Source organism: Coffea arabica, chromosome 4c (genome assembly GCF_036785885.1).
Source record: "Coffea arabica cultivar ET-39 chromosome 4c, Coffea Arabica ET-39 HiFi, whole genome shotgun sequence".
NCBI classification, from domain to species: Eukaryota; Viridiplantae; Streptophyta; class Magnoliopsida; order Gentianales; family Rubiaceae; genus Coffea; species Coffea arabica.
Genome location: NC_092316.1, coordinates 4,594,820 through 4,617,473, shown reverse-complemented (window position 1 = coordinate 4,617,473; position 22,654 = coordinate 4,594,820). Strand labels below are relative to the sequence as shown.

Genomic DNA, 22,654 nt, shown 5'->3' with positions numbered 1-22,654 from the left:
TATTTATTTATAAATATTTATAAATGTATTATAAATGCATAAATGTATAAAAAATAAAAATTATAAATTATAAAAATACCCAAAAATATGTTTTAAAAATACCTTTAAAAATAATCCAAAAAACATCTACGTTAAAAGTTTTTCATATAGTTTTTGAAAAACAACTCCAAAAATAACTAATCCAAACGAACTTGTATTTCAAAAATAAAATACTACAGTGCTGTTTTTGAAAAATAACCCAAAAACAGCTAATCCAAACGGGGAGACGTTATTACTTCTCACATACTGGACTTACTCAACGACCATTCTCAAGTTTAAATAAGTGTCCATTTCTTTTGTACTTATTACAATTCAGACCCTTAAGGGTCGGTCAAGACTCAAGGCCAGTGGGTGGAGAAGTGCTATCAGATCCTAGTCATCCAGTAGAAAAATAATCGCAGAAGTGGTCACAGCTCACGTGACTTTAAGGGCTTGAATTTTCCAAGAAGAATAAAAGATAAGGCTTAGGATACGATGGGACTACAAGCCAATAACTGAACGATTATCGGATATCAATTTCTATCTTTTGTTTTGTTTCAATAATGAAGCCTATGTGTACAGTTTTGAATTGTTTTATGTTAGAGGAATTTTTTTTTATATTTACAATCAATTGGCTTTATGTAATACCCATATTTGGTTTTATCAAGGACTGAAGGGGTTGGCAATTCAGTTTGTTTGGATTGTAAGTTATTTGAGATATTTTATTGTAGCACTTTTTGTGATCTGATGTATGTGAGATAAAAAGATGTATTGAAAATTGTAATAATGATGTAAGCAAATATATTTGAGAAAATAATCAGCTGTCCAAATAAACTGGCACGGAGGACTTGTCTTTCTTGTTTTTTTTTTTATTTTAATTCCTTCCGCTTTTTTGTATTGTTTTTCTTATAAAATGTGAAAAATATACTCCACACCATACCAAAAATTTAGTATATATCAAAACCGAAACATCGATCGCAGCTCACTACATTACTTCATGATACTTTCCTTATTCATGTTTCTTGAATTTAGACAATTAATTTAATTCACCAAGCAATTTTACAAAATGTTATTCATAAAAACATCACTAGTACTGTTCCATTATTTCCTCACACTAATTTTCCAATTGAGAATCATTTGATATTTTGCCTTCAACACGGGTGTTTGTTAGTTTCTGTTTCCTTCAACAATACTTGGTAACAAATGTCCCTATAAATCCGATATTTATATTTCTCAAATATTTTCAGCCAAAGAAATAAAATGAATAGGGAGGGAACTAATTACACCAAAAGAAAAAGCAAAAAAAAAAAAAAAAAGGAGTCACACCATATTCTCATTCCTTTGGACTTTGTTTTGCGTTCGAACCAAATAGGCATTTCCACCTTCAGCGCTGTGCACGAACCAAGTACCCTGATTATGAGAACAAACAATAAACGCCCATTTTAGTCTGTTCTAATAGTGTAGGAAGGCATCGTATAGATAAAATATAGGGCATGAACTAATCTGGTTTGAGTCTTTAAGCATTTTAGGCATCTGGTTTGCTTAACCAAACAAAAGTTGAACTTTGCATCACAAATTCTGTTGGTTTGCTAGTCCCCTTGGGAAATGCTCTCGGGTACTTTCTCAAACTCAATGGGCTCTCGCATTGATAACTGCCGTGTATAATGCATGTGGGCCGTGCTTTGTGGCAACAATTGTCTAGTGAATATCAAGGGCAGGCCACTGTGGAGTTGCTTGAATACGGTTTTCCCATCCTGTTTTACCCTCTGCGACCTGTCCAAAATCAGAATTGACTTGTGTAATCGAATTCATAATGAATAGTGGAGATTTGTGGTATAATCGCTGGAGGGTTTTCTTCTCGTTGTTGTTTTGTAGCACTCAGAACAATTTGATTACACATTTCTTTAAAATCATAAACATGCATATATTGACATTGGACATTTTTAACGGGTAAACAAATTTTTTTCTAGTAAATGAGAGATGAGATTTAAAAAGTAAAGAGGGAGCAGAGGATTAGAATCCAAGACATTTAGTTTTTAGGATTTTAATTTTAACCATTAAACTGAAACCTCTTCAACCAGTAAGTAGTCAGTTTATCTAGATTAGGACTACAGATGAGTTAAATCGAGCTTTTGGCTTAATTGAGCTGGGCTCAGCTCAATTTCATCAAGTTCAAACTCGACGATTTTTTAATGTAATACTCGAGTTCAAACTTGATCTCAATTTGAGTTCGAGTTCGAGTCTACTCGAGTTATATATATGTATGTATGTGTGTGTGTATATATATATATACAAGTTAGCTCGCAAGTTAATAAGTTAAATTTTTCTATAGTTTGTTGGAGTTTGACAGCTCAATCTGGTCAATTTGAACTCGATTCGAGTTTGATATTAACCAAACTCAAGTTGAGTTTTGACTAAATCAACTCGTAAGGGGTTTAATTTGTTTGCAACCTTAATCTAGATGATATGCTTATTATCTGAACCTTACTTGCATTGTTGCTTCTCTTGTATTTAGGCTTATCAAGGTTTATTCCACTCTTTAAAAAAAGATTAACACTTGACATTTAATCACCACCCAATACTTAACTTATAGTGTCCACTGATCACAAAAACCCATAATTTTAAGTTGGTAAGTAAATTAGAAAGTTCTAAATTTAATTCTCTTATCGAGAGTTGTAGCTTCATTTAGATTACTATTATTATCCTTGCATATGGGTTGTTTTCTTACTTCGTATTAGTTGTTGTATGTATTGCTCTATCTTTTTTTTGCACATATAGGAGCATTTGTTAGAGTGAAAAAAATTATCAAAATTATATCCTAGCGATTCTCATCATTCATTAGAGGAAAGATCGTTTAAAATATCCCTCGCATTTGATAAAATAACTTTTTTCATTCATCGCTTTTACAAGTGTAATTTTACATCCCTTATAAATTTATATTGGTCAAATTTAGTCCCTATTTAGGTTTTCGAATAGTTTCTTATCGAAATTCATCACATGACTTACACATGATCATTGTTGAAGGGTAAAATTTTCAAATCAAATTTTACATAATTCAATCTATAGTTTCTCATATTTTACAAAATGAATTTTTTCATCCCTCACATTTTACAAAATAAATTTTTTTATCTTTCATTAATCATGTGTATGAATAATTTTTTTAAGTCATGTACGTATCTATTTAATGTTACCTAAACAATACAAACAACATGTGTACAATTACAATTAGCTTATTTAGGCGAAATTAAATAGAAATATATTACATGTTGTTCATACTGTTCAGGTAAAATTAAATAAATAAATACATGAATTTAAAAAAATTGCTAGTTTTCACTCATGTTCATTTTTTTACTCAAAAATTGAAAACAAATAAGAGATTTAATTTTAAATATTGTCGTGTATTTATATCGAATTAAATTTGGACATAAAAATAAACAAAGAAAAAGTATGATAAAAAGAAGTAAGTGATTGGCACTTTCAAATTTTAAAACAATTACAAGACAATTAATTCAACTATTAGTCCTAAAAATGGCGAGTAGAAATTTCAGATATAAATTACAATTTGTTAGCATGATTATAAAATTTGAATTATGACCTATTAATTAGATTACCTTATTATACAACTCAATGAATGAATTATTATCAAAAGAGAAAATGTCACAAATATTAAACAAATTCACATGATGAAATCAAATAAATATATACATGAGTTTAAAAAAAATTTGTTAGTTTTAAACCCACACACACACATATATATATATATATATATATATTAATTGAATAACATGCGTATAATTACAATTAGTCTGTTTAGGTGAAATCAAATAAAGATATATTACATGCTATTCGTAATATTCAGGTGAAATTAAATAGATATATACATAGATTTAAAAAAAAACTATTATTTTGTGAAACATGAGAAACAGAATAATTTATTTTGTGACATATGAGAGACTACAGATCGGATTATGTAAAATTTGATATAACAATTTTACCTTTAAAAAATAATCACGTACAGGCATGTGATGGATTGCAATAAAAAATTAGTTAGAAATCTAGATAAGGATTAAATTTGACCCTTATAAATTTATAAGGGACGTAAAATTATATTTTTCAAAATAAGAAACGAAAAAGTTAGGCCTTGTTAGATTGCATTTTTTTGAATATTTTAGAAAAAAATTATTATAACGATTTAATGTATACCAGATAAAAAAGGTAATTAAAAATATATTCATGAAAAACCTAGCCGTGTTTGAAAAATGTAAAACGATTTTCCATTCATTAAATCGAGAAAGTGGCAAAAAGAGCCATCCGCCTCCGATACAAAAGAAGGGGACCCACCAGAACGACTGGCGCCAAATCATATCCGTTTCAGATTACATTATCGTCATCATCATCATCACCAACGAGACAGCTTGACCTTTTAACTAGCACACTGGACTCTATCTCCGGCCGGCGGCCAACTTAATACTGACCCCTAAAATGGCTTTCTCCTCAGCCCTTTTCAGTTTTCTCCCCTGTCTCTTTCACCCCGAACCCCACCCTAAACCCCACCAAACCTCACCGAAAATCCTTCACATTTGCTGCCATTCCGCCACTATCCACGGCAACCGACGTTGTCTCGATGGCTCCTACCTTAGACGGAACCACAGTCGCCGTCATTGGTGGCGGGTCAGTGGCAGCACTTGCTGCGGTGCTCTCTCTGGCTGACCCGGAACGGCGGCGGAGAATGCAGGCGGAGGAGGTTGGCGGTGGGGATAAGGAGGTGGTTAAGGAGTACTTTAACAATAATGGGTTTCAGAGGTGGAAGAAGATTTATGGGGATACGGACGATGTGAATAAGGTTCAATTGGATATCCGAATTGGGCATTCCAAAACAGTCGAAAATGCTTTGAAAATGTTGAAGGATGAAGGGTCTTTGCGGGGAGTTACTGTTTGTGATGCCGGATGTGGGACCGGGTCGCTGGCTATTCCCTTGGCGAAGGAAGGGGCCGTTGTTTTGGCTAGCGATATTTCGGCTGCTATGGTTGCTGAAGCTCAGAAGCAGGCGAGCCTTACTGCTAATCATCTTGCTAATTGGTTAATTGCATTGATCAGCCAAAGCAACTACTATTTTTTTCCCCTATTTCTTGGGGGCATGCTTTACAATTTCTTTTTCCAGTTTTTTCGTAAAAATTCAGTAAAAATGCGTTCTTTGGGGATAATTAGCTGCTTAAAATGCTAACAATGAGTAGTCATCTTGATGAAATGCTGAAATTTTTATAACCAATTAAAAAGAGTGGAAAAGAATGAAAGAAAAAGGGGTCCGGAATAGGGTAAATTCACATCCCTAAGTCCTAAAATTGTGCCTTGTGCTAATCATGATTCATTTTTATATAATTATAGAATATGTATATTTTCCTCTCTAGTCTCTTCTCTCTATCCGATGTTCCCTATTACTGGCTACAGTAACTTAAATCAACAATGCCACCTGTCTATAGTTTACTCATGTAGTCCTTTGGTTTAGTTATAGACCCCAAATCATTTCACTATAAACTATCCAATCGACAAGACGCTGTACAGATAAAATGTCCTTTTTTTTTTCCAGCCCTATTTGCTAACACTTGGAAGAATAATCTTCAATTGTCTAATTAAGTAAAACTCTTACCTCCATACTAGTGTATGGGGTCTATAAGATTTTAGCTTTGATAGCCATGGTTGGTACAGGCGGAAGCAGAGCTGTTGAAAGGTAAAGATGAGGTATCACCAGCACCAGTTATGCCAAAATTTGAAGTGAAGGACTTAGAAAGCTTAGATGGCAAGTATGACACGGTAGTCTGCTTAGATGTTTTGATACATTATCCACAAAGTAAGGCAGACGCCATGATTGCTCGTCTTGCTTCGTTAGCCAAGAATCGGTTGATTCTTAGTTTTGCTCCCAAGACATTTTACTATGATCTGTTGAAGAGAATTGGAGAATTGTTCCCTGGACCATCAAAGGCCACAAGGGCATATCTACATGCAGAGGCTGATGTCGAGAGGGCTTTGCAGAAAGTTGGCTGGAAAATAAGGAAGAGAGGTTTAGTTACAACACAATTTTATTTTGCAAAGCTTGTGGAGGCTGTTCCTGCCTAGTGCATAACAAGAGGTTAGAGCTGAATTTTTGCCTTCTTCCTCTTCTGAACGGCTAGATATTAGGAGACTCCCAGAAGGTTTTTAGAGCTCTAATTTCCATATGTTGTTTCTCTCTTTTTGTTTCCTCCTAGACCATGTATATTAGATTTGATGATCAGGTATCAACTGTAACTTCAACAATTTTTGTTTGTTAAAGCATTGGGCTATAATTGAATGTAGATGTCATCACTTGGTGATTTGAAGCTGTATATACGTTTGCATTTTCTTTAGTATGGTTTTTGACATCAAAATAGTGCTTGATTCTGGTTCCCCTTTCGTGGTTCGTTATTTTCTGCAGGAAGATGAAGACGAAGTGACAATGACCTAATATGGAATTCATACTTTGATGTGTGCTCTTTGTATGAGCTTTCCGATTAAGACCCAGAATGCTACCATAAGGCAGTTTAATGGGAAAAAAAAAATAATCAAATCATTACTGGGAAATGACCTGGGTAGTCAAGGATTTTACATCAGAGAATTAAATACCATTAAAATGCTAGAGCAACTTTTGATATGTTAGGGAAGTAAAGGAATCTAATTGCTAATACACAAGGATAATAAATTCTCTATCCATAGGTTGAATGCTGGGGTAAAAACTGGTGCTGCAAAGAACATGTATTATCTTCCTTTGTCAAAACTTATCTGCAATTCTTGAAAAAGCATCGCAAATCTTACTGAGAGCAGAACTTAGTATATCAGTGTGGGCCTTCTGCTGCTCTCTGTCTAACTGTGAGTTCATTCTTTGGGTTTCCAGTTGTGCATTTAGTACACAATTGTTTCTTTCCAAAACCTTGATCAAGTGCTGACTGAGGTTGAAATCTTCACATTTATCCAAGGATAGTCTTCTTCTCTTCACATCCTCCTGAGAGACTCTTCTTGTCCAGAAACGTGGGCCTGGCTGTTTTCCTTTTGCTGGACCTAAGGGTCACAAGCTAGTTAAACAAATGCTAGGCAACTGAAAAATTTTCATCATTGATTAACTAGACTAGATATACAAATTTTTTGTATATTCTGACTAATATTACGAGTTCATAGTGACAGCATGAATTTTTTGAATATGGAGAAATAATAGCATGTCATCCCTCTTCCGTGTGGTTAATAATAAATGACAAAATGGGATGAAGATATCTAGGTTTACCTTGGTTGGAGTATGCCTGATGAAAGTGTTGACAATGCTTCTCTGCTTTAAGAGGCAATCGTTAGCATAACAGTTTCAAGGGAAAAGAACTATTTTCGTGTGAAGACTCACTCAGTGATTGAAAGCAAAACAGAAGATTTACTCGGAGAGATTCAATTTGCAGATCAGATTTAACTTTATAAGCATCCTCTAGAGAAAGATAAGTCTAACAGTGACATATATAGTTGAATGAGCTAACCAAACCTATACTGTATATCTTTTGAAGGTGTAGAATAATAAATAAAAGGAAGTGGGCGGCAGTGTTGAACAATCAACCAAGTTGGTTGCTTGCTGAAGTCTTGGATGAAAGGATACTTGAGCATGTATCAAACCTGATAGAGGCATTGGAGCAGGGGAATTGCTTCTTGGACTTTCTCTTGCAACTTGTACGTTTGGACCCCTGAAAATTTTCCCCTGAGCGCACTTCTCAAGATGTGAAATTAGAGTTTCTGGTCTGGCATGAGTACCACTATCAAAGACTACCCCCGTTTCTATCCCCCTGTTAACATCCTCCTCATCCTCATCCTCAGTATCTGCTACACATGTCCCATCAGCCTCTCTTCCATCTACACTCATTCCCATTACAGCTTGATAGGAGTTTCCATTGAGGACAGCATAGACTTCTCTATCAAAGTGACCTGGAAGTTTCTTCTCCCGCCTCAAATCATTTCTCATCACCCAAAATGATTCACCTTCTTCTTTTACCTGTGACTCCCATGTTCTTATTTTCTTGAAGTCACTAACAAGATTGCTCCATCGCTTTCGGCACTGGACCGGCCCTCTGTTCACCCCATGCAATCTGCAGTACGATGAGACAGAGTCCCATTTGGGTTCATGCTGACCTGTAACAAAGAGAGAGCTGGATCTGCGGCCCCTCCTTCCTTGACTCTCTGCAATATTTTTCCCTTCAACGAGGATTAGTGTTTCTTGCTTGGTCCACCGAGGGTGTCTTGTTGATTTATTTTCGCTATTGGTCCTTTCAACAGCTTGGTGCTCTTCATCGAGTACACTAGCTGAGGAAGTGGCTTTTTCAAGCCTGTCATTTGGTCCAGGAGCCATGTACTTTTAACAGCTAGACTCAGGAAATACTGGACTGGTGCACAAGTTTTAGAGCCTAATTTCCCACGTTCTTCTTATATGTGTTTTTCCCATCTCTCAGCTATTGACTACAAAAACATGGGCTAATACTTCTTTAGAATGCATTCAATTCAAAAGTTCTTTGATTTTTTCCTTGTTTGAGCACCAAGATGTTCACTGGAGGCACAATTTCCTCAAACAACTAGTCAATATCTTCTTAAGCTCCTAAGTGGCATAACCATGTTGGGATGTATATTTTGTCCTTTCAATTGCTTGGTACCATATAATTTTGTCCGTTGAGAAGTAAAGTGGCATGTCCTTTCTTTAACTATATAATTTTCCAGATAGTTTAGCTTTAGCATATTAAGATTCTTATATTGCAACAGAAGCAATAATATCAGCTTCCCATATAATGAAACATTACCTGTTGCAGGAGTTGAGGACTAAATAAATAGTAGTAAAGGTTGGATGTGCTGAATTTCCTATATCTATCTTGTTCCTAAATTCAGAAATAAGCACTGTAGTCATGGTGCAGAATCAAAGAATTGCTTATCTAACAGCACAAGTAAATAATCTCCACAGACTGGCGAATCTTCAATATTATGGGATCTTCAATGAAGCATGTCAAAATGCAGCTGTCAAGCTCTATATTAATGATTCAATACCCAAAATTCTGTAGACGTTTCTGTTTTCTTGGCCAAGGCTTCTTCAGTTACATGATCTTCCACCGATACAGATCAGTAATCGCGAAAAGATTTTACCATTGAGTTAACGTCAGATTTTTCTAGGATATGTGATCTATTCTCATCAATGCAATGCGTTCACTGAACACAATATCCTAAATCCACCCACCTCATGATAAGTTCTTGATTTTGTGAAGCATCAGTTGTGATTTTTTGAAGTTGCCAGTTTCAATCTCAATTGCTCTGTTGTTTACCTACCATGAGATGAGAGGCCTTGAAAAAATTAATGAGTAGGAAAAAAGAGACGTGAATAATGTCCAACATGATTTACAAAAGAGTTGATCTTATATGGGCTGACATTAGCATACATAGAGATTAGAGAGTATCATTACTTAGAATCACTATTAACAATAATTAGGACCTGTTTGGGGTTGCGGTGCTTTCAGTTAAAAAGCACTTTTGGATGTTAAAAGTATTTTTGAAACGCTTTGATAAACATCATTCCATAAAATTAGGAACGGAGCTTTTGATGTAAAAAACACTTTTAACAAAAGCTCAATTTTGGTGCTTTAAATTTTATGTTTTTTAAAAAAATTTTAAATTTAATCACTTTATCCTATAGAGAAATGTTATTTGGACTCAATTTTTTTGTTATTTACACTTCTACCATTTGTTTTATTAACCATTATTTTTTTTAAAAAATCTTGTCCAAAAATTTAAGAGTAGATTGACTAAGCGTGCTGCTTACGGGCCATTGAAAAGTTTGTTCACTGTTGGGATCTGAAGCCCAGGAGGCCTAGGCCCATCACAAACAAACCAAGCTGCTTCAAACGTGGCGCCCCCTTCATTTTTCCCGCGCATTTTGTGCTGATTCCGGCCAACTTGGCCCCAAAAAAAATTCCCACCCCAAACCACAAAAAAAAAAAAAAAAAAAGCAACCCTAGATAGCAAATTTCTGAATTGGTCGAAGATGGAAAGAGGAGCCGGAGAAAATGAAAGCGAAATGGATAGAGATGAAGAAGAAGCAGTCAATGAGATCTTAAGAGATCGATTTCGACTCTGCACTATCTCCATTGCTGAAGCGGAAGGTATTTTAATTAGCTTTTGGATACTTGATTGCATAATATTATGTAAAATCATCTCATATTCGAAATTTTTTGAGCAGCAAAAAAGAATGGGATGGAAGTTTCGCAACCGATCATGGCTTGTATTTCTGATCTAGCCTTCAAATATGCCGGTAATATTTTTCTCCCTAAGGTTCTCTGTGTATTAAGCTTGTATTAGAGTTTTAAATAAAATTATATATGGTTACCTGTTATTTGGAGGCCCAAAAAAAAAGGAATAATGGAAATGAGCAACTTTGATAAATTCGTCGTCGAAAATGCGTGCTTGATTTTTTTTCCTTTTTCTGGTGGGCTTGAAAGAAACTATTTTTATTGGGTTTTGTTAGGCTGTTTGATTCTAGTCATCTTACTGCAATTCTGTGTATTTTCTCTCTGCATTTGGTTACCATTTGGAGTATAGTCAAATAACTGATAGTAGAGGATTTCCAGTCGATGATTGCACAGAATGGGCTATTGAGCTGTGGAACTGTCTCAGCAGGAAGTGGTTTATTGTATAGAGCTCCTAAAATCACATTATTTCATCTTGACTTATCTTCTTTTGAGATTATCTTGATTAAGGCAACTTGATTATTTCAACTTAATCAAGATAATCTCAAATGTGAAGTCGTCTTGACTGAAAGTTTGGTCCATAACCAATTTAGTTCAGCATGTATCCAGTATGGGAATGTGCTCATCTTTGGGGTGTGGAGATGATGAAAGGCAAGAGCAAGGAGGCTCAATGTATTAGGCCACAAAAGTAGCATCTCCCAAAGACCGATTCTCGATAATTTTGCATCATGGTCAATTGGTCTGTCTGGAAGATTAGGTTTAGGATACTTCTGTTCATTTCAGATGGATGACAAGGATCACCAACTTATAATCTGTATAATATTCTTAACATCTAATTTTCTGCAACAATTGCATCTTAAGCTGCTTATTAACTGATAGAGGTAGACTTGAACTCTATCTAATTGTTGGCCATCTTGGTTTGATTTTTATGTGTTTCCAAGTTCTTCAGCTTTTCCATGAAACATGAAATCTGTATTTCATGTCTAGCTATTCCAGCTTTCAGCTTTGCTCTTGGCATGAATTTTTGATGGAAAACAATATGATGACCATGAGAGTGGATGAGATCTGGTGTTGTAGCTTGTTCCTTAATCAACCCCATTTTCTTCTCCCCTAATTCATCTTCTACAATGTTTTTTGACACTGCAAAATGTATTAAAATGATGCGACACCAGCGAATTTGCATCCCTGTATTCAGCCAATTTAAACTAGGATATTAAGTGGATCAAAATATTTACAAATTTCAAGTTTCCATAACAAAACTAGTTTTACTCGCTGCTCGCATTTTGTTCCTGCAGAGAGGGTAAGATGTATGATAGTTAGTCTGACATTCCCGAATTGAAAGCACCAATATTGATTAAAGATCACAACTTGCATATGCAACCCTTAGCCTTTGCTGACAAAAAGGTTTCTTGCAGTTGTTGAAGTTTGAACTAAAAATGGAGTATTTCCTGAAATGCAGAACAGTTGGCAAAGGACCTTGAGCTATTCTCACAGCATGCTGGTCGTAAATCTGTAAACATGGAAGATGTCATACTTTGTGGTGAGTTGACTCGCATAATTTTGGAAGTGAGTTTTCTGTCTCTGGATTATTCAAAATAATGATATGCCTAATTGTACTTCAGTGCACCTGCAGTTTTAGAATGTTTAGCTGCATACTGCATGCTTTAGCAAGTCTCCTAAAAAAAAAGACTAGCAAGAGTCTGAATTGTTTTAAACGGTAAAAGCATTCTTCTTCTCAATTAACAGGCTCATGTCTTGTCATTGATCATCGTTACAAGTCCAGGTTATTTATATTGGAGCATATTATACGTTGATATTCTCAGTTTACCCCAATTTTGTCATCCTCTTACATGTGATACTTGCATTGACAAAACAAGTGTCATTAGTGCTGCTGACAAGGATTCCGAAGCACATTGTTTAAGCTCTGATATGGCATATGTCTGCACGTTTTGAATTTCTGGTTTAGGGAAATAAAGTCGAGTGCATCTTGATTCAGTTTGTTAAGTGTATATATATATATATATATATATATATATCTCTCTCTCTCTCTCTCTCTCGTTTTTGTTTTTGTTTGTTTGTTTATTTTCGATGTTCATATACCATAAGCTGACATGGACTTGTTTCAGCTCATCGGAACAGTCAACTGGCTGCGTCATTAAGATCTTTCTGCAATGATCTAAAAGCAAAAGAACCTCCATCGGAAAGGAAGAGGAGAAGAAATGCAAAAAAGGAAGATAAAGGTGCTGCTGACGCACTCTATATCCCAGATCAGTAATCGAGACTTGAACTTTCGTCCGCAGATTATTGTATAGTTTTTCTCACATATTCCAGCTTGGTCCTCTATGATCTTAGATGTATTACCTTCAGTGACTAGGAACAACAAAAAAACTAAACTGATTAAGAAAAAGTGATTGGATTATGTATGTTATGGTTGCTGATGAACTTCAAAATCGAGATCGAGGCAAATGTAAAAAAAATGCAACTCGAACGGATTCTAACGAAAAATTGCGGTATACCCAAAACTATGCGTGACAACACTTGTTTTAATGTAACAAATGTATAAACAGTTATAACATGTGTAAAGTGAAAAACGAAAAACTTCTGTAATTGCATGTGCAACACTTGTATGCAATTATAACACTAGTAGCTGAGAAGGATGGGTTGGGTAATATGAGAAAGGGGAGTGTAAGTGAGAGATTTTGGATTCGAAACTTCTCACTTGCATATAAAAAAAAAATTTACAACACTGTAAAACAAAAAACAAATATTTATATATTATATGCAAATATCAATAATAACCTAGGGTGCATTCAAACTGAATTGAATTCGAGGAATGTCATGCTCGAACTCAAACTCGATTCTTGATAGTGCTATTCGAGTTTGATTGAGTAAAGATTTTTAAACTCGAGTTTGACTTGAATAAGTAGTATATGAGTTTGAACTCAATTCAAATGAGCTCTAGGGCCTTTGCGAGCCACGTCGAGCTCGAGTTTGATTTTTCAGTGATAAATTTCACAACTTTCATACCTGTAAGTGTAATTTCACATATATATTATTTTTAATTTAAAAACCTAATTACTCGAATAAGTTTTTTTGTTAAGCACTCAAGCCTCCTTCTTTAAGGCTCATGCTTGACACGAATTCACAAATGAGCTGCTCAAGGTCGAGTCGAACCTTAGACTAGTTCGCGAGCAACTTGAATCTCTACGAGCCCTATTATAATCTTTAAATTCAGAGAATACACCATCCACACCTTAAATATATATAGTATCCTACTCCCTCTGTGTAGCACAAAGGAGTCTAACAAAAAACAGCACTGTACCAAAAACTATGAATTTGTGTAATTACATGTGCAACACTTGCATTAAAGTAACAAATGTGTAAACAATTACAACACGTGTTAAAAAAACAACAAATGTTTACATTTTATGCATCAATATCAATTGTAACCTCTAAATTCAGCAATACACCATCCACACCTCAAATATATGTAGTATTTGTGTAGCCCTTCCAACTAAAAAGGCAAAGTTAGAGAGGATAAGGAACAATGTTTAGATAAGTTTGGCCTCAATAATGTTTAGATACATTTGGTCTACGAGTCTATAGACTATGTAAGTATATTCAAGATTATGTAAAGGATGATTTCATAATTTTTTTTTCTACGTCTTAAAAGTTAATCCAACCAGTAATAAATGCGGCAAATTGTGGAAGCACCATAGAGATTAATGATTAGTTTATCTAAGCACAAAAAAAAAAAAAGAGTTTTAAGTAACTAATCATGTTGAAGGTTGATTAGGGAAAACTCGCTAGTCCCTCCTCACTGTCAATTAATTATCAGGATTTAAAAGTTAAAAGAAAAGGGAAAAAAGAATCACATCTACGATCACCAATAGCATAGGTGGGTTTAAGGACGGGTGCACGTCAAACACTATAAAAGCCCAAGCCAACCACAGAAGAAAGAAACAGGACTAATAAATGAGCATGAACGACCCTCCCCGTCCGGTTCTCAAAAAGCCTAAAATCGAAAAAACAAGCGAAGCAGGAGAAGAAAAGAGAAGCAACAATGGCGGCAATCACGAACAAGAAGACGAAGAGGAAACGACGAGGAAAGAGCAAGAGGAAGCTCTCGTTGCTCTTATTGAACACCGTACTAAAGAAGTAGAACATCTCCGCCACCGCATCAGCTATTATACAACTCAGGTCTGCAAGTTTTTCTCGCTATTTCTTCCCTTCTTTGGGTCAGTTTTTCTTAGGTATTGGAATTTTTTGAATTTCTTTGTCTTAAGTATGAGTTTTGATTTTTTTTTTGTTGGAAATTTGGATTGTTTTGTGCTGTATCACTCAAAAAGAAGGAAAATGGCAGTGGTCGGAAGCTACAGAAATGGTGGAGTAGGAAGCTTGTTTAGGTTTAACTTTTTTTTCCTTTTTCGTTTATCATCAGTTGTTTGTATTCAAATGATCGTTTAACGCTTATTAATTTAGGTTGGAAATGTGTTGAATGTGGTTTTTGTTCAAGTGAAAAGTCTGACTCTGGCGAAGCTGTAAGTATGATAAAAGATCCATTTTATGTGAGTGGAGTGTAGAAATGTAAGGTAGTATGATAAAAGGTCCATTTTTCTGTGAGTGGAGTGTAGAAATGCAAGGTAGGACCTTTTTTTTTTTGGATGTTTTTCTATTAGATGTTTAAGGTGGCATTGAGCGTTAATGAAGGGAGTGATTCGAAGGCATCAATTAATGGAGTGATTGAGTTTCGAGATGGAGTTTACTTGTATTTTTAGGTGATGCAGAGAGGGAGAGTAAATCGAGGACACATGATATGCAGTAATGTTTGACTTCATCCTGTGATTTTATGAAAAATTGCATATATAATGCGTCTTTGCATGAACTTGTTTGTTAATTCAAGCTGAGGGAAAGCTTTCTTGGTAACAGTTGTTGTTAAAGTTGACTTGTATCTTTTGCTGTGTGCTGGGCTCATATTTTGTTGGACGTGATTCAAGATGATGTTTTCGTGTTGCTTTTATATTGCACAATTTCATACTTTGCTGGAAGTAATGCTTTGCTGTTCCTTTGGGTGAGAACTGCAGCTTGATCAAGCAGAGAACAGATTAGAAGAATCAAAGATTCAATTGGCTCGCATTCGTGGTCGCCACAGTTCATTGACAACCAAAGCTTTTCTTGGGAGTGGTACAAAGGAAGCAAATGTAGAAGAAAGATCCTGCGCTCCTTTGCAGAATAGTCAAGGTTTGCAAAATCTATCTGAAAGTAAACCACAATTGGGTCAGGAAGCTGTTAAGACATCTAGAAACTATGAGGGACGTGAGCGGGGAGCAGCAAGTCCTTCTGGTCACTCTGAATACTCTTCTAAAAATCAACATCAGTCTAAACCAAAGCTTGTAATTCCTAGCATTGCTGCAAGCAGCCCTAGAGCTTCTCAACTTGTGAAGACAAAAGAATCTGGATCAAAAGTCGCAAGCAGTTCTGGTTCACAGCAGAACGCAATTACCCCAACTAGTGATAATATAAGTGTCAAGGTAAGAGAGGACAGATCTTACAAGGTATCTCCCAAACCAGAAGTTAGTGCAAGCCAAACTAAAGCGGCAAAAAGAATAATAGGTAAAGTAAATTATTTCCTAATTGCTTATACTGCCTATTTATATGCTTTATGGTTCAAAATGAATTGGATGACATGCAGTATTTGGTTACCATACATTTGATGAGTTGATGATAAAAGGGGTAGAATTGATGCTTGTTTTGCTTTTAATTACAGAGCTGAAAGAACATAAAGAATTGATTCCACTTGTACGAAGCAGCTCTTCACCAATCACAATTCGTTGCCACACTGGCTCAGTTATATCTAGTCAACACAAAAGAAAGTTGAGAAGTCTTATCTTATGTCCTACAAATGATCAGCTATTTGCGACCAGGTAGTTACCACTCCTCTATCTATAGCTGTCAAGGCCATGATAGATGCTGATATGGTTCTTGTAGAAATCATAACCTCCTAAGACTTTAGTTTGATGTTATTTAAAAGTAATAATGCTCTGGCATCTTTCAACTGTTGCCTTTGTAGGAAAAGGCATATGAGTTCTAACTTTTGGAATTTCAGCTATGAATCATTTAGAAGAAAACTAGCATGTGTTTCATGTGATTTTCTCTCAACAAATGATTGTACAAGTATTATTCAGTTGTAGGCCATAATAATTTAAAATTGAATTCTATCTTTTTCCTCTCTCTTTTCCTCATACTGACATGCACTTCGCTGTTCTGTAAACACATGCAAGATTTTAACTACCATGGACATTGCACTTTGTAAAGAGGCGAATATAAATACCATTGTTTCACATGGGATTCACAGTAATGAAAGGTCTGTGTCTCTGTGTGATGCTTTTGTTGTTTTTGCAGTCAAACTGGTTCTGGAGTCAAGATATCATGTCATTCCTTTTAAAGAGCCTGATAAAACTCGCAGATTTATATTCTTCAAGAAGACCTATATTCAGTTTTGTTTGCTTTTATTCTAAACAGCTCTTTCAAAAGATACTTTTAACAAGTTTCCTGCTTTTCATGCTTACCTTTTTATTACAATTCCTTTCTGTAAACTTTATAGTAATACTTTTCTAAAACTCTTTGAAAGAATGCAATCTATATAGATCTCTAATCTTTTGATAATTTTTTTCCAATTATGTGGGACTATCAGTGCCACATGGATGTAGGTTCTTACATATTTTAGGGCTTTAAAATGCCATATTTCCCTTAACAACATAGTTTTTTAGTATTATGAGGATTTGGAATCTGAAACTTTTTCTTGATCTATAGCATATACTTGCTTAGATAGTAATAGAGTAATTGTATGGTACAAATGTTGCTATAATTTTATTTTAGATTTCTGATATGAGGCAAGCATTTCAATCAAATTATTTTAAGATTTCTAATATGAGTTAAAATGTAAAATATGAGGCAAACATTTGTAACTCAATGTTAAAGCTTTCTAGAGATAAAAGAAGAGTGGTGAACTTGCATGGTGGCAATCTAACAATAGATTTATATAGGGTCATGTTTCCCCGTATGATGCAGCTAACGACATATCATAAAGGATAGGATCTTTTCAGATTTAGAAATCATAAGATGCATGGAACTTTAATTTGTGTTAAAAATTTTGTTTTAGTTTTCCAGTCCTTTAGTACTCTCTCTCTCTCTCTCATCTTATTATGTTCCATTATTGCTTCAAAACCTAATACTTCTCCCTGTACGTTAATGTTTTGCAGTGCTCTGGATGGCATCATCAACTTGTGGCAGGTTCAGGGTAAAGGGTATATGGTCCATTAATATTATATCTTTCCCTCAGGATCTTGTTTTAAAATTGCACGTGTGGTTCTGTAGATCAATCATGTTAATATTATTGTTTTTAAATCTTTTGCTTCTTGTTATCATGATATATGTTCTAAGTTTGGGTTGTTTGCTTTCTTTATGGGAAATGAAGATCGAGTGCCAATCTTTTAAGTACAACTGATTGTTCATCCGCCAAGCAGAGGAGATGGCCAGAAGATATAGCTTGGCATCCTCAGGGAGATAGCCTCTTTTCAGTTTACAGTGCTGATAATGGGGATTCTCAAATATCAATCTTGAATTTGAACAAAACAAAAGAGGTGAGTATCATGGTTCATTGACAGGTTTGAGGAACATTTTAGGCTGAACATTGCTTCACATTAGTTTGTGTAGGCCCTGCTGGAGATGCAGAATACATGTCTTTAAAGCTTGCATGTTTTCTATGCGTACCAAGATTTATAATTATGATGTTTAAAACATGAATACAAAATCACCTGCAATCTCTCCTTTTTTTTTGCCCTTCTTCCTCTTTCTTTCTTTCATTTGCCTGTAGACTTATAATGGACTAAAGTTGGAAACCCTATTGGATTTAAGTTTCATCGTTTTCGAGCTAAGTTTTGGAGCTCTTCATCAACTCTTTCCAGAAATTAAGTTGATTGAATCTCATTGACCACTATATTAAATGGTAAACTCCATAATGACAGAACTTCAGATGTAATCCTCTATACCGAAGCCTTGTTAAATTTTGGTTTAGATATCATTTTGGGTGCACCTGGATAAGGCATAATTTGGGTTGGATATTGGTAAAGTAAAAGTTGCCTGGGAGATTCTTATTCATGGCACATGACAAACAACTACGTAAAACTATGTTCAAGGATCCCATGTTGTCTGATGTATTGGTTTTATTCTGTGTCAATGTGTATATCATTATTCAGGCCTATGCTCTGGATTTCTATTTCTCAGGGATCCAGAGTTGCTCAATTACATATTAACATGCCTGTGCACTGTATTTTCATGTTATAGGGAAAGCGGTTGTGTCCTTGAAGTAAGAATGTTTTGTGTTTCAGTACATGGCTTGCCTACACTTACACTGATTTATGCTACAGTATTTTTCATTTGATAAGTATTTGAGGAAAATTGATCATGGCCCAAGCCTTTAGCATTGTAGAACATATTTTCTCTTAGGCCCTGTTTGATAATCCATTTCAGCACCTAAAACTTAATGGATTCAGATCTTAACATATTCAGACCATTTGATAACAAAAAATTGAACATCTGAATTAATTAAGTAGCACTGAAGTTCCTAGGCAAAAGTTGCTCTCAAAATTAAGTGATAAGCTATTCACTTATCACTAAATGTGATATGCACTCAAATGTATTAGATTTAATACTTAACAATTCAATCACTTAATGGATTCAGACTTCAGATTTTAGATTTCAGACTTCAGTTTTATCAAACGCACCCTTAATCTATACTACACGGTAGCTGCTTTTACAGCACATCACCGGTGTAATAATGGGTGATCTTGCCATCCTAATCCTAAGGAAGATTATTTGAAGATGCTTGAGTTTAAATGGTAAGGCATCCTACGTAACACTGTAGGATCAAAGTCATACTTATCGAAATGGCACATTCTTTAATCCTCCTTTTGCTTAACCATCAAAATCCAGTAGTTAGGGTGGACAATGTTGTCTACTAGTTTTAGCATTTTAGTCCATTGATCTTGATTCATAATGTCAAGAAAATGTAGAGTGCCTTTTATTTGCCTTCAGTAGGTTGGGAAATAAAAAAAAATAGCAGTTAATCGATTCAAAGGAATTTTTATGGTACATCAACCTCTAACTTACACCCTGGACCTTCGTCTTTTGCTTGATTTTTGAATTATCTTCTTGTTTGTTTATGAAATTAGAAACTTGTGGAAGTTTAAAAGTGATATACATTAGAGTCAGCTTTGTCCTAATCCTTGACTGATGATATGTTAACAGGGAACTCGTGTAAGTTTTCTAGAACAGAAGCCTCATCTTAAAGGCATCATCAACAGCATAACATTCATGCCCTGGAAGGATACCCGTTTTGTGACTGGTGGCAGTGATCATGCTGTTTTCCTCTGGTCTGAAAAGGATGGGGAGAATCCATGGAAGCATAAAGTGTTGCACCGAAGTATGCATTCTTCTGCTGTAATGGGAGTTGCTGGGCTGCAGCAGAAGACAACAGTTTTGTCTGTAGGTGCTGACAAGAGAATTGTTGGGTTTGATGTAGCTTCTGAGAGAGCAGGTTACAAGCATCAAATTGAAAGCAAATGCATGAGTGTAGTGCCAAATCCTTGCGACTTCAATCTCTTTATGGTCCAGACTGGGTATGTTATTAACATCTTTGTACAGCCTCAAGTGTTCTCTGGTACTTTTTTTTTTTTTTTCATTATCAGCTCAGGGAATAAAGTTCAAAGTCATAGTACTTGCTTGAATAACACATGTTTACTGCATTCATATGGTCATTTGTGAATATTTTTTTCTCTATGACATAGTCAGTTGTTGCAACTTACAAGATCAATTTAGAATTCCTTTTCTGTTTGCTTGCGTTCCTATTCTGGTAGTATGGACGAAGTATGAATAAAGTGGGTAAATAATACTCAAGCTTGTGTAGGAGGAATGGAAATATGAGTTGCCATTTGTGATATTAAACTAGTGACATTTAGTTGAATTTATGGCCAAAAGTTGAACTTGTATTGCGCAGAACATGTCAAAGCCTCTTTCTGATGCAGACCTTCTTGTTGCTTGTGGCTGTGACCAACTATGCTCATCCTTGATATCACAAGTCGATGATTTTATTTGATTTTTGATTTCACGGCGGCTTATATATAACATCTTTTTTTCAGGACCCCAGAGCGACAGCTTCGGTTGTTTGATATTAGATTGAGGAATACAGAGCTCCATGCCTTTGGGTGGAAGCAGGAAAGCAGCGATTCACAATCAGCTCTTATAAATCAGGCCTGGTCTCCTGATGGCTTATACATTTCATCTGGATCAGCAGACCCTGTTATCCACGTTTTTGATATCCGGTTTAACAGTCGCAGACCTTCCCAGTCTATAAAAGCTCATCAAAAACGGGTTTTCAAAGCCGTGTGGCACCATGCTCTTCCGCTCCTGATATCCATTTCTTCTGACTTGAACATTGGGCTGCACAAGACATATTGAATAATTTCTCTTGACTGCGGCGTCTACTGCCTTCCATTTTTGCTCTTGTTCCCAATGTTTAGGAATTTGCATTTGTAAATTGTTGTTGTAAGATACCTTCTGCCTTTTTGGGAACTTTTTGAATATTTTTAGGGATTAAATGCATTAAAACATTTGTACTATATGCATTTTTTTTGGGTTAAATTTACCGTTTCATCGTTTTGTTTCTCTTACCTTTCATTCTTTGCTAGCATCACCACCTCAGCAGCGGTCCCAATCATCCTGCAACACGGCTTCGGTCTGCCCAGTAACTATACAATTCTCAAAAATGCCAGATTTTGTACAAATTGGCTTGCCCCTCGAACCTTGCTGCTTTCCTTTCAAAGTCGAACAACAACCTGGAACTTAGCTGCGGTAAGGGCCATCACCATGTTAGCCCATTACTATTAGCTCACCAAAAATATCTTGCTGCATGTGATCGTTGTACGGAATCTGTTGTATGTTTCGGCAACTTGTGTACTTTAGTTTTGTTAATTACTACTGCAATCGTAGGTAAAAGGTATTGCAGACGAGTGTTTTCATCTACTTTTCTCCATGGAATTTGCTTTAATCGATCATATTTGATATATTTTTTTTACCTTAGCTTATGTTTGTCTTGCCAACTTTTTCCAATTTGGGTTGGGTCCTCAATTTCTCCGGCATCAGTTTTGTTATTTTGCTTCTTTGTGATTTTGCATTTTAAGATTAGAAAAAACAAAATTGGCAGTTTTAATCTGGAATACTATGAATGCTGTCAACTTTGCCTCTATTATCGTAATTTCCCTCATGCATCTCTATAGCACCATGCACCCCTGAAAAGCTGCAAATGATTAGTGAATTTGCATCCCTGCCGCCTAGAAAATAGAGACATGTATTTATTAGAATCATAAAGATCCCAATTAGACGTCTCTTAACACAAAATATAACTTCCAAATAAGCATGCAACACCATCCAATCCAACACACCCACAACGGAGTCAATTACCTTAACTGATGAAATTCGCTAACTATTGCACACTTTGTTTTGCCTACTGTATGTAGTAGTCAAGATAATCTTCCGAGACGATCTCTTTTTCTGGACCATCTCCCATTCAAGGAATGATCTTGCAGCTGTGGTCTTGTCAATCGAGTACCTTACGACAAGAAATAATTAATATGACACTTTGTAGGCTGTTGCAACAACAGATCTAGAACCGACCTATCACCGTATCTTCTTCCATGGATGCAGCTCGGATTCCAAGGCCACATCCCAAGTTCTACTATATAAAAATACCCCATTTTTTTCAACCTTAGAGGTAACTGGTTCTTAACTCTCCTAATCGACGACTCATTCTCGAACTTAAACATCGAAATCAAACCGGGGGTTTAGCCTCGCTTTTGTTTTTGATATCGTACAGGAAATCTGGACGAGAGTTTACCGGTCTTGAGTTATCTCGGGAACCTCGCAATCCTTTTGGAGTTCACCGATCTCCAGTTATCGCGACTCCACACCTACCAATGCTGCCTAGCATTATTTGAACAATCTCCAATCTTTTTTTGTCAACTTGGAAGGTGGACGTGAAATGCAAGCCATATCATGCAACACTAGTACTATTCCTGCATAAAATCTGTTCTAAGCGTGTGCGCGTTTAACCCTTCTTCTACGTCCATTATTTGCTCCCCCCATTTATCATTTGATTCTTAAGTGGTTGACCTTGACCCCCATTTATCACCTTTGTGGTCAGTTGACCACAACCTTTCCCCAAGTGGAAACTGGTTACCTCAATCCAAGAAACAGCAGGCCATCAATTTTTTTTTAAAAAAAAATCCATCTTCAGCTGTCACTGATGTGATCTACTA

The 22,654-nt window shown here is 35.6% G+C and overlaps 4 protein-coding genes across 5 annotated transcripts; 3 read left to right on the top strand and 1 right to left on the bottom strand.

Moving 5' to 3' along the window:
* The first annotated feature begins 4,289 nt into the window (after positions 1 to 4,289).
* LOC113739975 (magnesium protoporphyrin IX methyltransferase, chloroplastic-like) lies at positions 4,290 to 6,898 on the top strand. Of its 2 annotated transcripts, XM_027267425.2 has the most exons (3): positions 4,290 to 5,065; positions 5,725 to 6,145; positions 6,470 to 6,898. In XM_027267425.2, the coding sequence occupies exons 1-2, from the start codon at positions 4,643 to 4,645 to the stop codon at positions 6,130 to 6,132; spliced, it is 831 nt and encodes a 276-aa protein (XP_027123226.1). In that variant the 5' UTR covers positions 4,290 to 4,642; the 3' UTR covers positions 6,133 to 6,145; positions 6,470 to 6,898. The 2 variants fall into 2 exon arrangements, with proteins under 2 accessions (XP_027123226.1, XP_027123225.1); XM_027267424.2 differs by lacking the exon at positions 6,470 to 6,898 and having other exon boundaries at positions 5,725 to 6,380.
* Positions 6,803 to 8,407, bottom strand: LOC113739974 (trihelix transcription factor ASR3-like). The gene is made up of 2 exons (XM_072045106.1): positions 7,681 to 8,407; positions 6,803 to 7,089 (listed from the first exon to the last, which is right to left on the bottom strand). Exons 1-2 carry the CDS (start codon positions 8,405 to 8,407, stop codon positions 6,803 to 6,805), a joined length of 1,014 nt encoding a protein of 337 aa, XP_071901207.1.
* A 1,579-nt stretch (positions 8,408 to 9,986) lies between these two features.
* On the top strand, positions 9,987 to 12,759 carry LOC113738401 (protein MHF1 homolog). Its single transcript, XM_027265587.2, has 4 exons — positions 9,987 to 10,196; positions 10,274 to 10,345; positions 11,740 to 11,820; positions 12,407 to 12,759. The coding sequence occupies exons 1-4, from the start codon at positions 10,079 to 10,081 to the stop codon at positions 12,553 to 12,555; spliced, it is 420 nt and encodes a 139-aa protein (XP_027121388.2). The 5' UTR covers positions 9,987 to 10,078; the 3' UTR covers positions 12,556 to 12,759.
* Positions 12,760 to 14,239: 1,480 nt separating this feature from the next.
* On the top strand, positions 14,240 to 20,959 carry LOC113738625 (uncharacterized). The gene is made up of 7 exons (XM_027265862.2): positions 14,240 to 14,480; positions 15,365 to 15,893; positions 16,048 to 16,204; positions 17,543 to 17,587; positions 17,758 to 17,923; positions 19,590 to 19,960; positions 20,480 to 20,959. The coding sequence occupies exons 1-7, from the start codon at positions 14,256 to 14,258 to the stop codon at positions 20,796 to 20,798; spliced, it is 1,812 nt and encodes a 603-aa protein (XP_027121663.1). The 5' UTR covers positions 14,240 to 14,255; the 3' UTR covers positions 20,799 to 20,959.
* Positions 20,960 to 22,654: the final 1,695 nt, after the last annotated feature.

What these genes read in the sequence shown, in the direction of transcription:
- LOC113739975 (XM_027267425.2), top strand. Translation starts at nt 4,643, where the DNA reads ATGGCTCCTACCTTAGACGGAACCACAGTCGCCGTCATTGGTGGCGGG. An exon ending in TTGCTGAAGCTCAGAAGCAG is followed by an intron (nt 5,066 to 5,724) that starts GCGAGCCTTACT and finishes TGGTTGGTACAG; the next exon opens with GCGGAAGCAGAGCTGTTGAA.
- LOC113739974 (XM_072045106.1), bottom strand. Translation starts at nt 8,407, where the DNA reads ATGGCTCCTGGACCAAATGACAGGCTTGAAAAAGCCACTTCCTCAGCT. An exon ending in TGCTCCAATGCCTCTATCAG is followed by an intron (nt 7,090 to 7,680) that starts GTTTGATACATG and finishes TGTGACCCTTAG; the next exon opens with GTCCAGCAAAAGGAAAACAG.
- LOC113738401 (XM_027265587.2), top strand. Translation starts at nt 10,079, where the DNA reads ATGGAAAGAGGAGCCGGAGAAAATGAAAGCGAAATGGATAGAGATGAA. An exon ending in CTCCATTGCTGAAGCGGAAG is followed by an intron (nt 10,197 to 10,273) that starts GTATTTTAATTA and finishes TTTTTTGAGCAG; the next exon opens with CAAAAAAGAATGGGATGGAA. An exon ending in TCTAGCCTTCAAATATGCCG is followed by an intron (nt 10,346 to 11,739) that starts GTAATATTTTTC and finishes CCTGAAATGCAG; the next exon opens with AACAGTTGGCAAAGGACCTT.
- LOC113738625 (XM_027265862.2), top strand. Translation starts at nt 14,256, where the DNA reads ATGAGCATGAACGACCCTCCCCGTCCGGTTCTCAAAAAGCCTAAAATC. An exon ending in AGCGGCAAAAAGAATAATAG is followed by an intron (nt 15,894 to 16,047) that starts GTAAAGTAAATT and finishes TTTTAATTACAG; the next exon opens with AGCTGAAAGAACATAAAGAA. An exon ending in TGGCAGGTTCAGGGTAAAGG is followed by an intron (nt 17,588 to 17,757) that starts GTATATGGTCCA and finishes TGGGAAATGAAG; the next exon opens with ATCGAGTGCCAATCTTTTAA.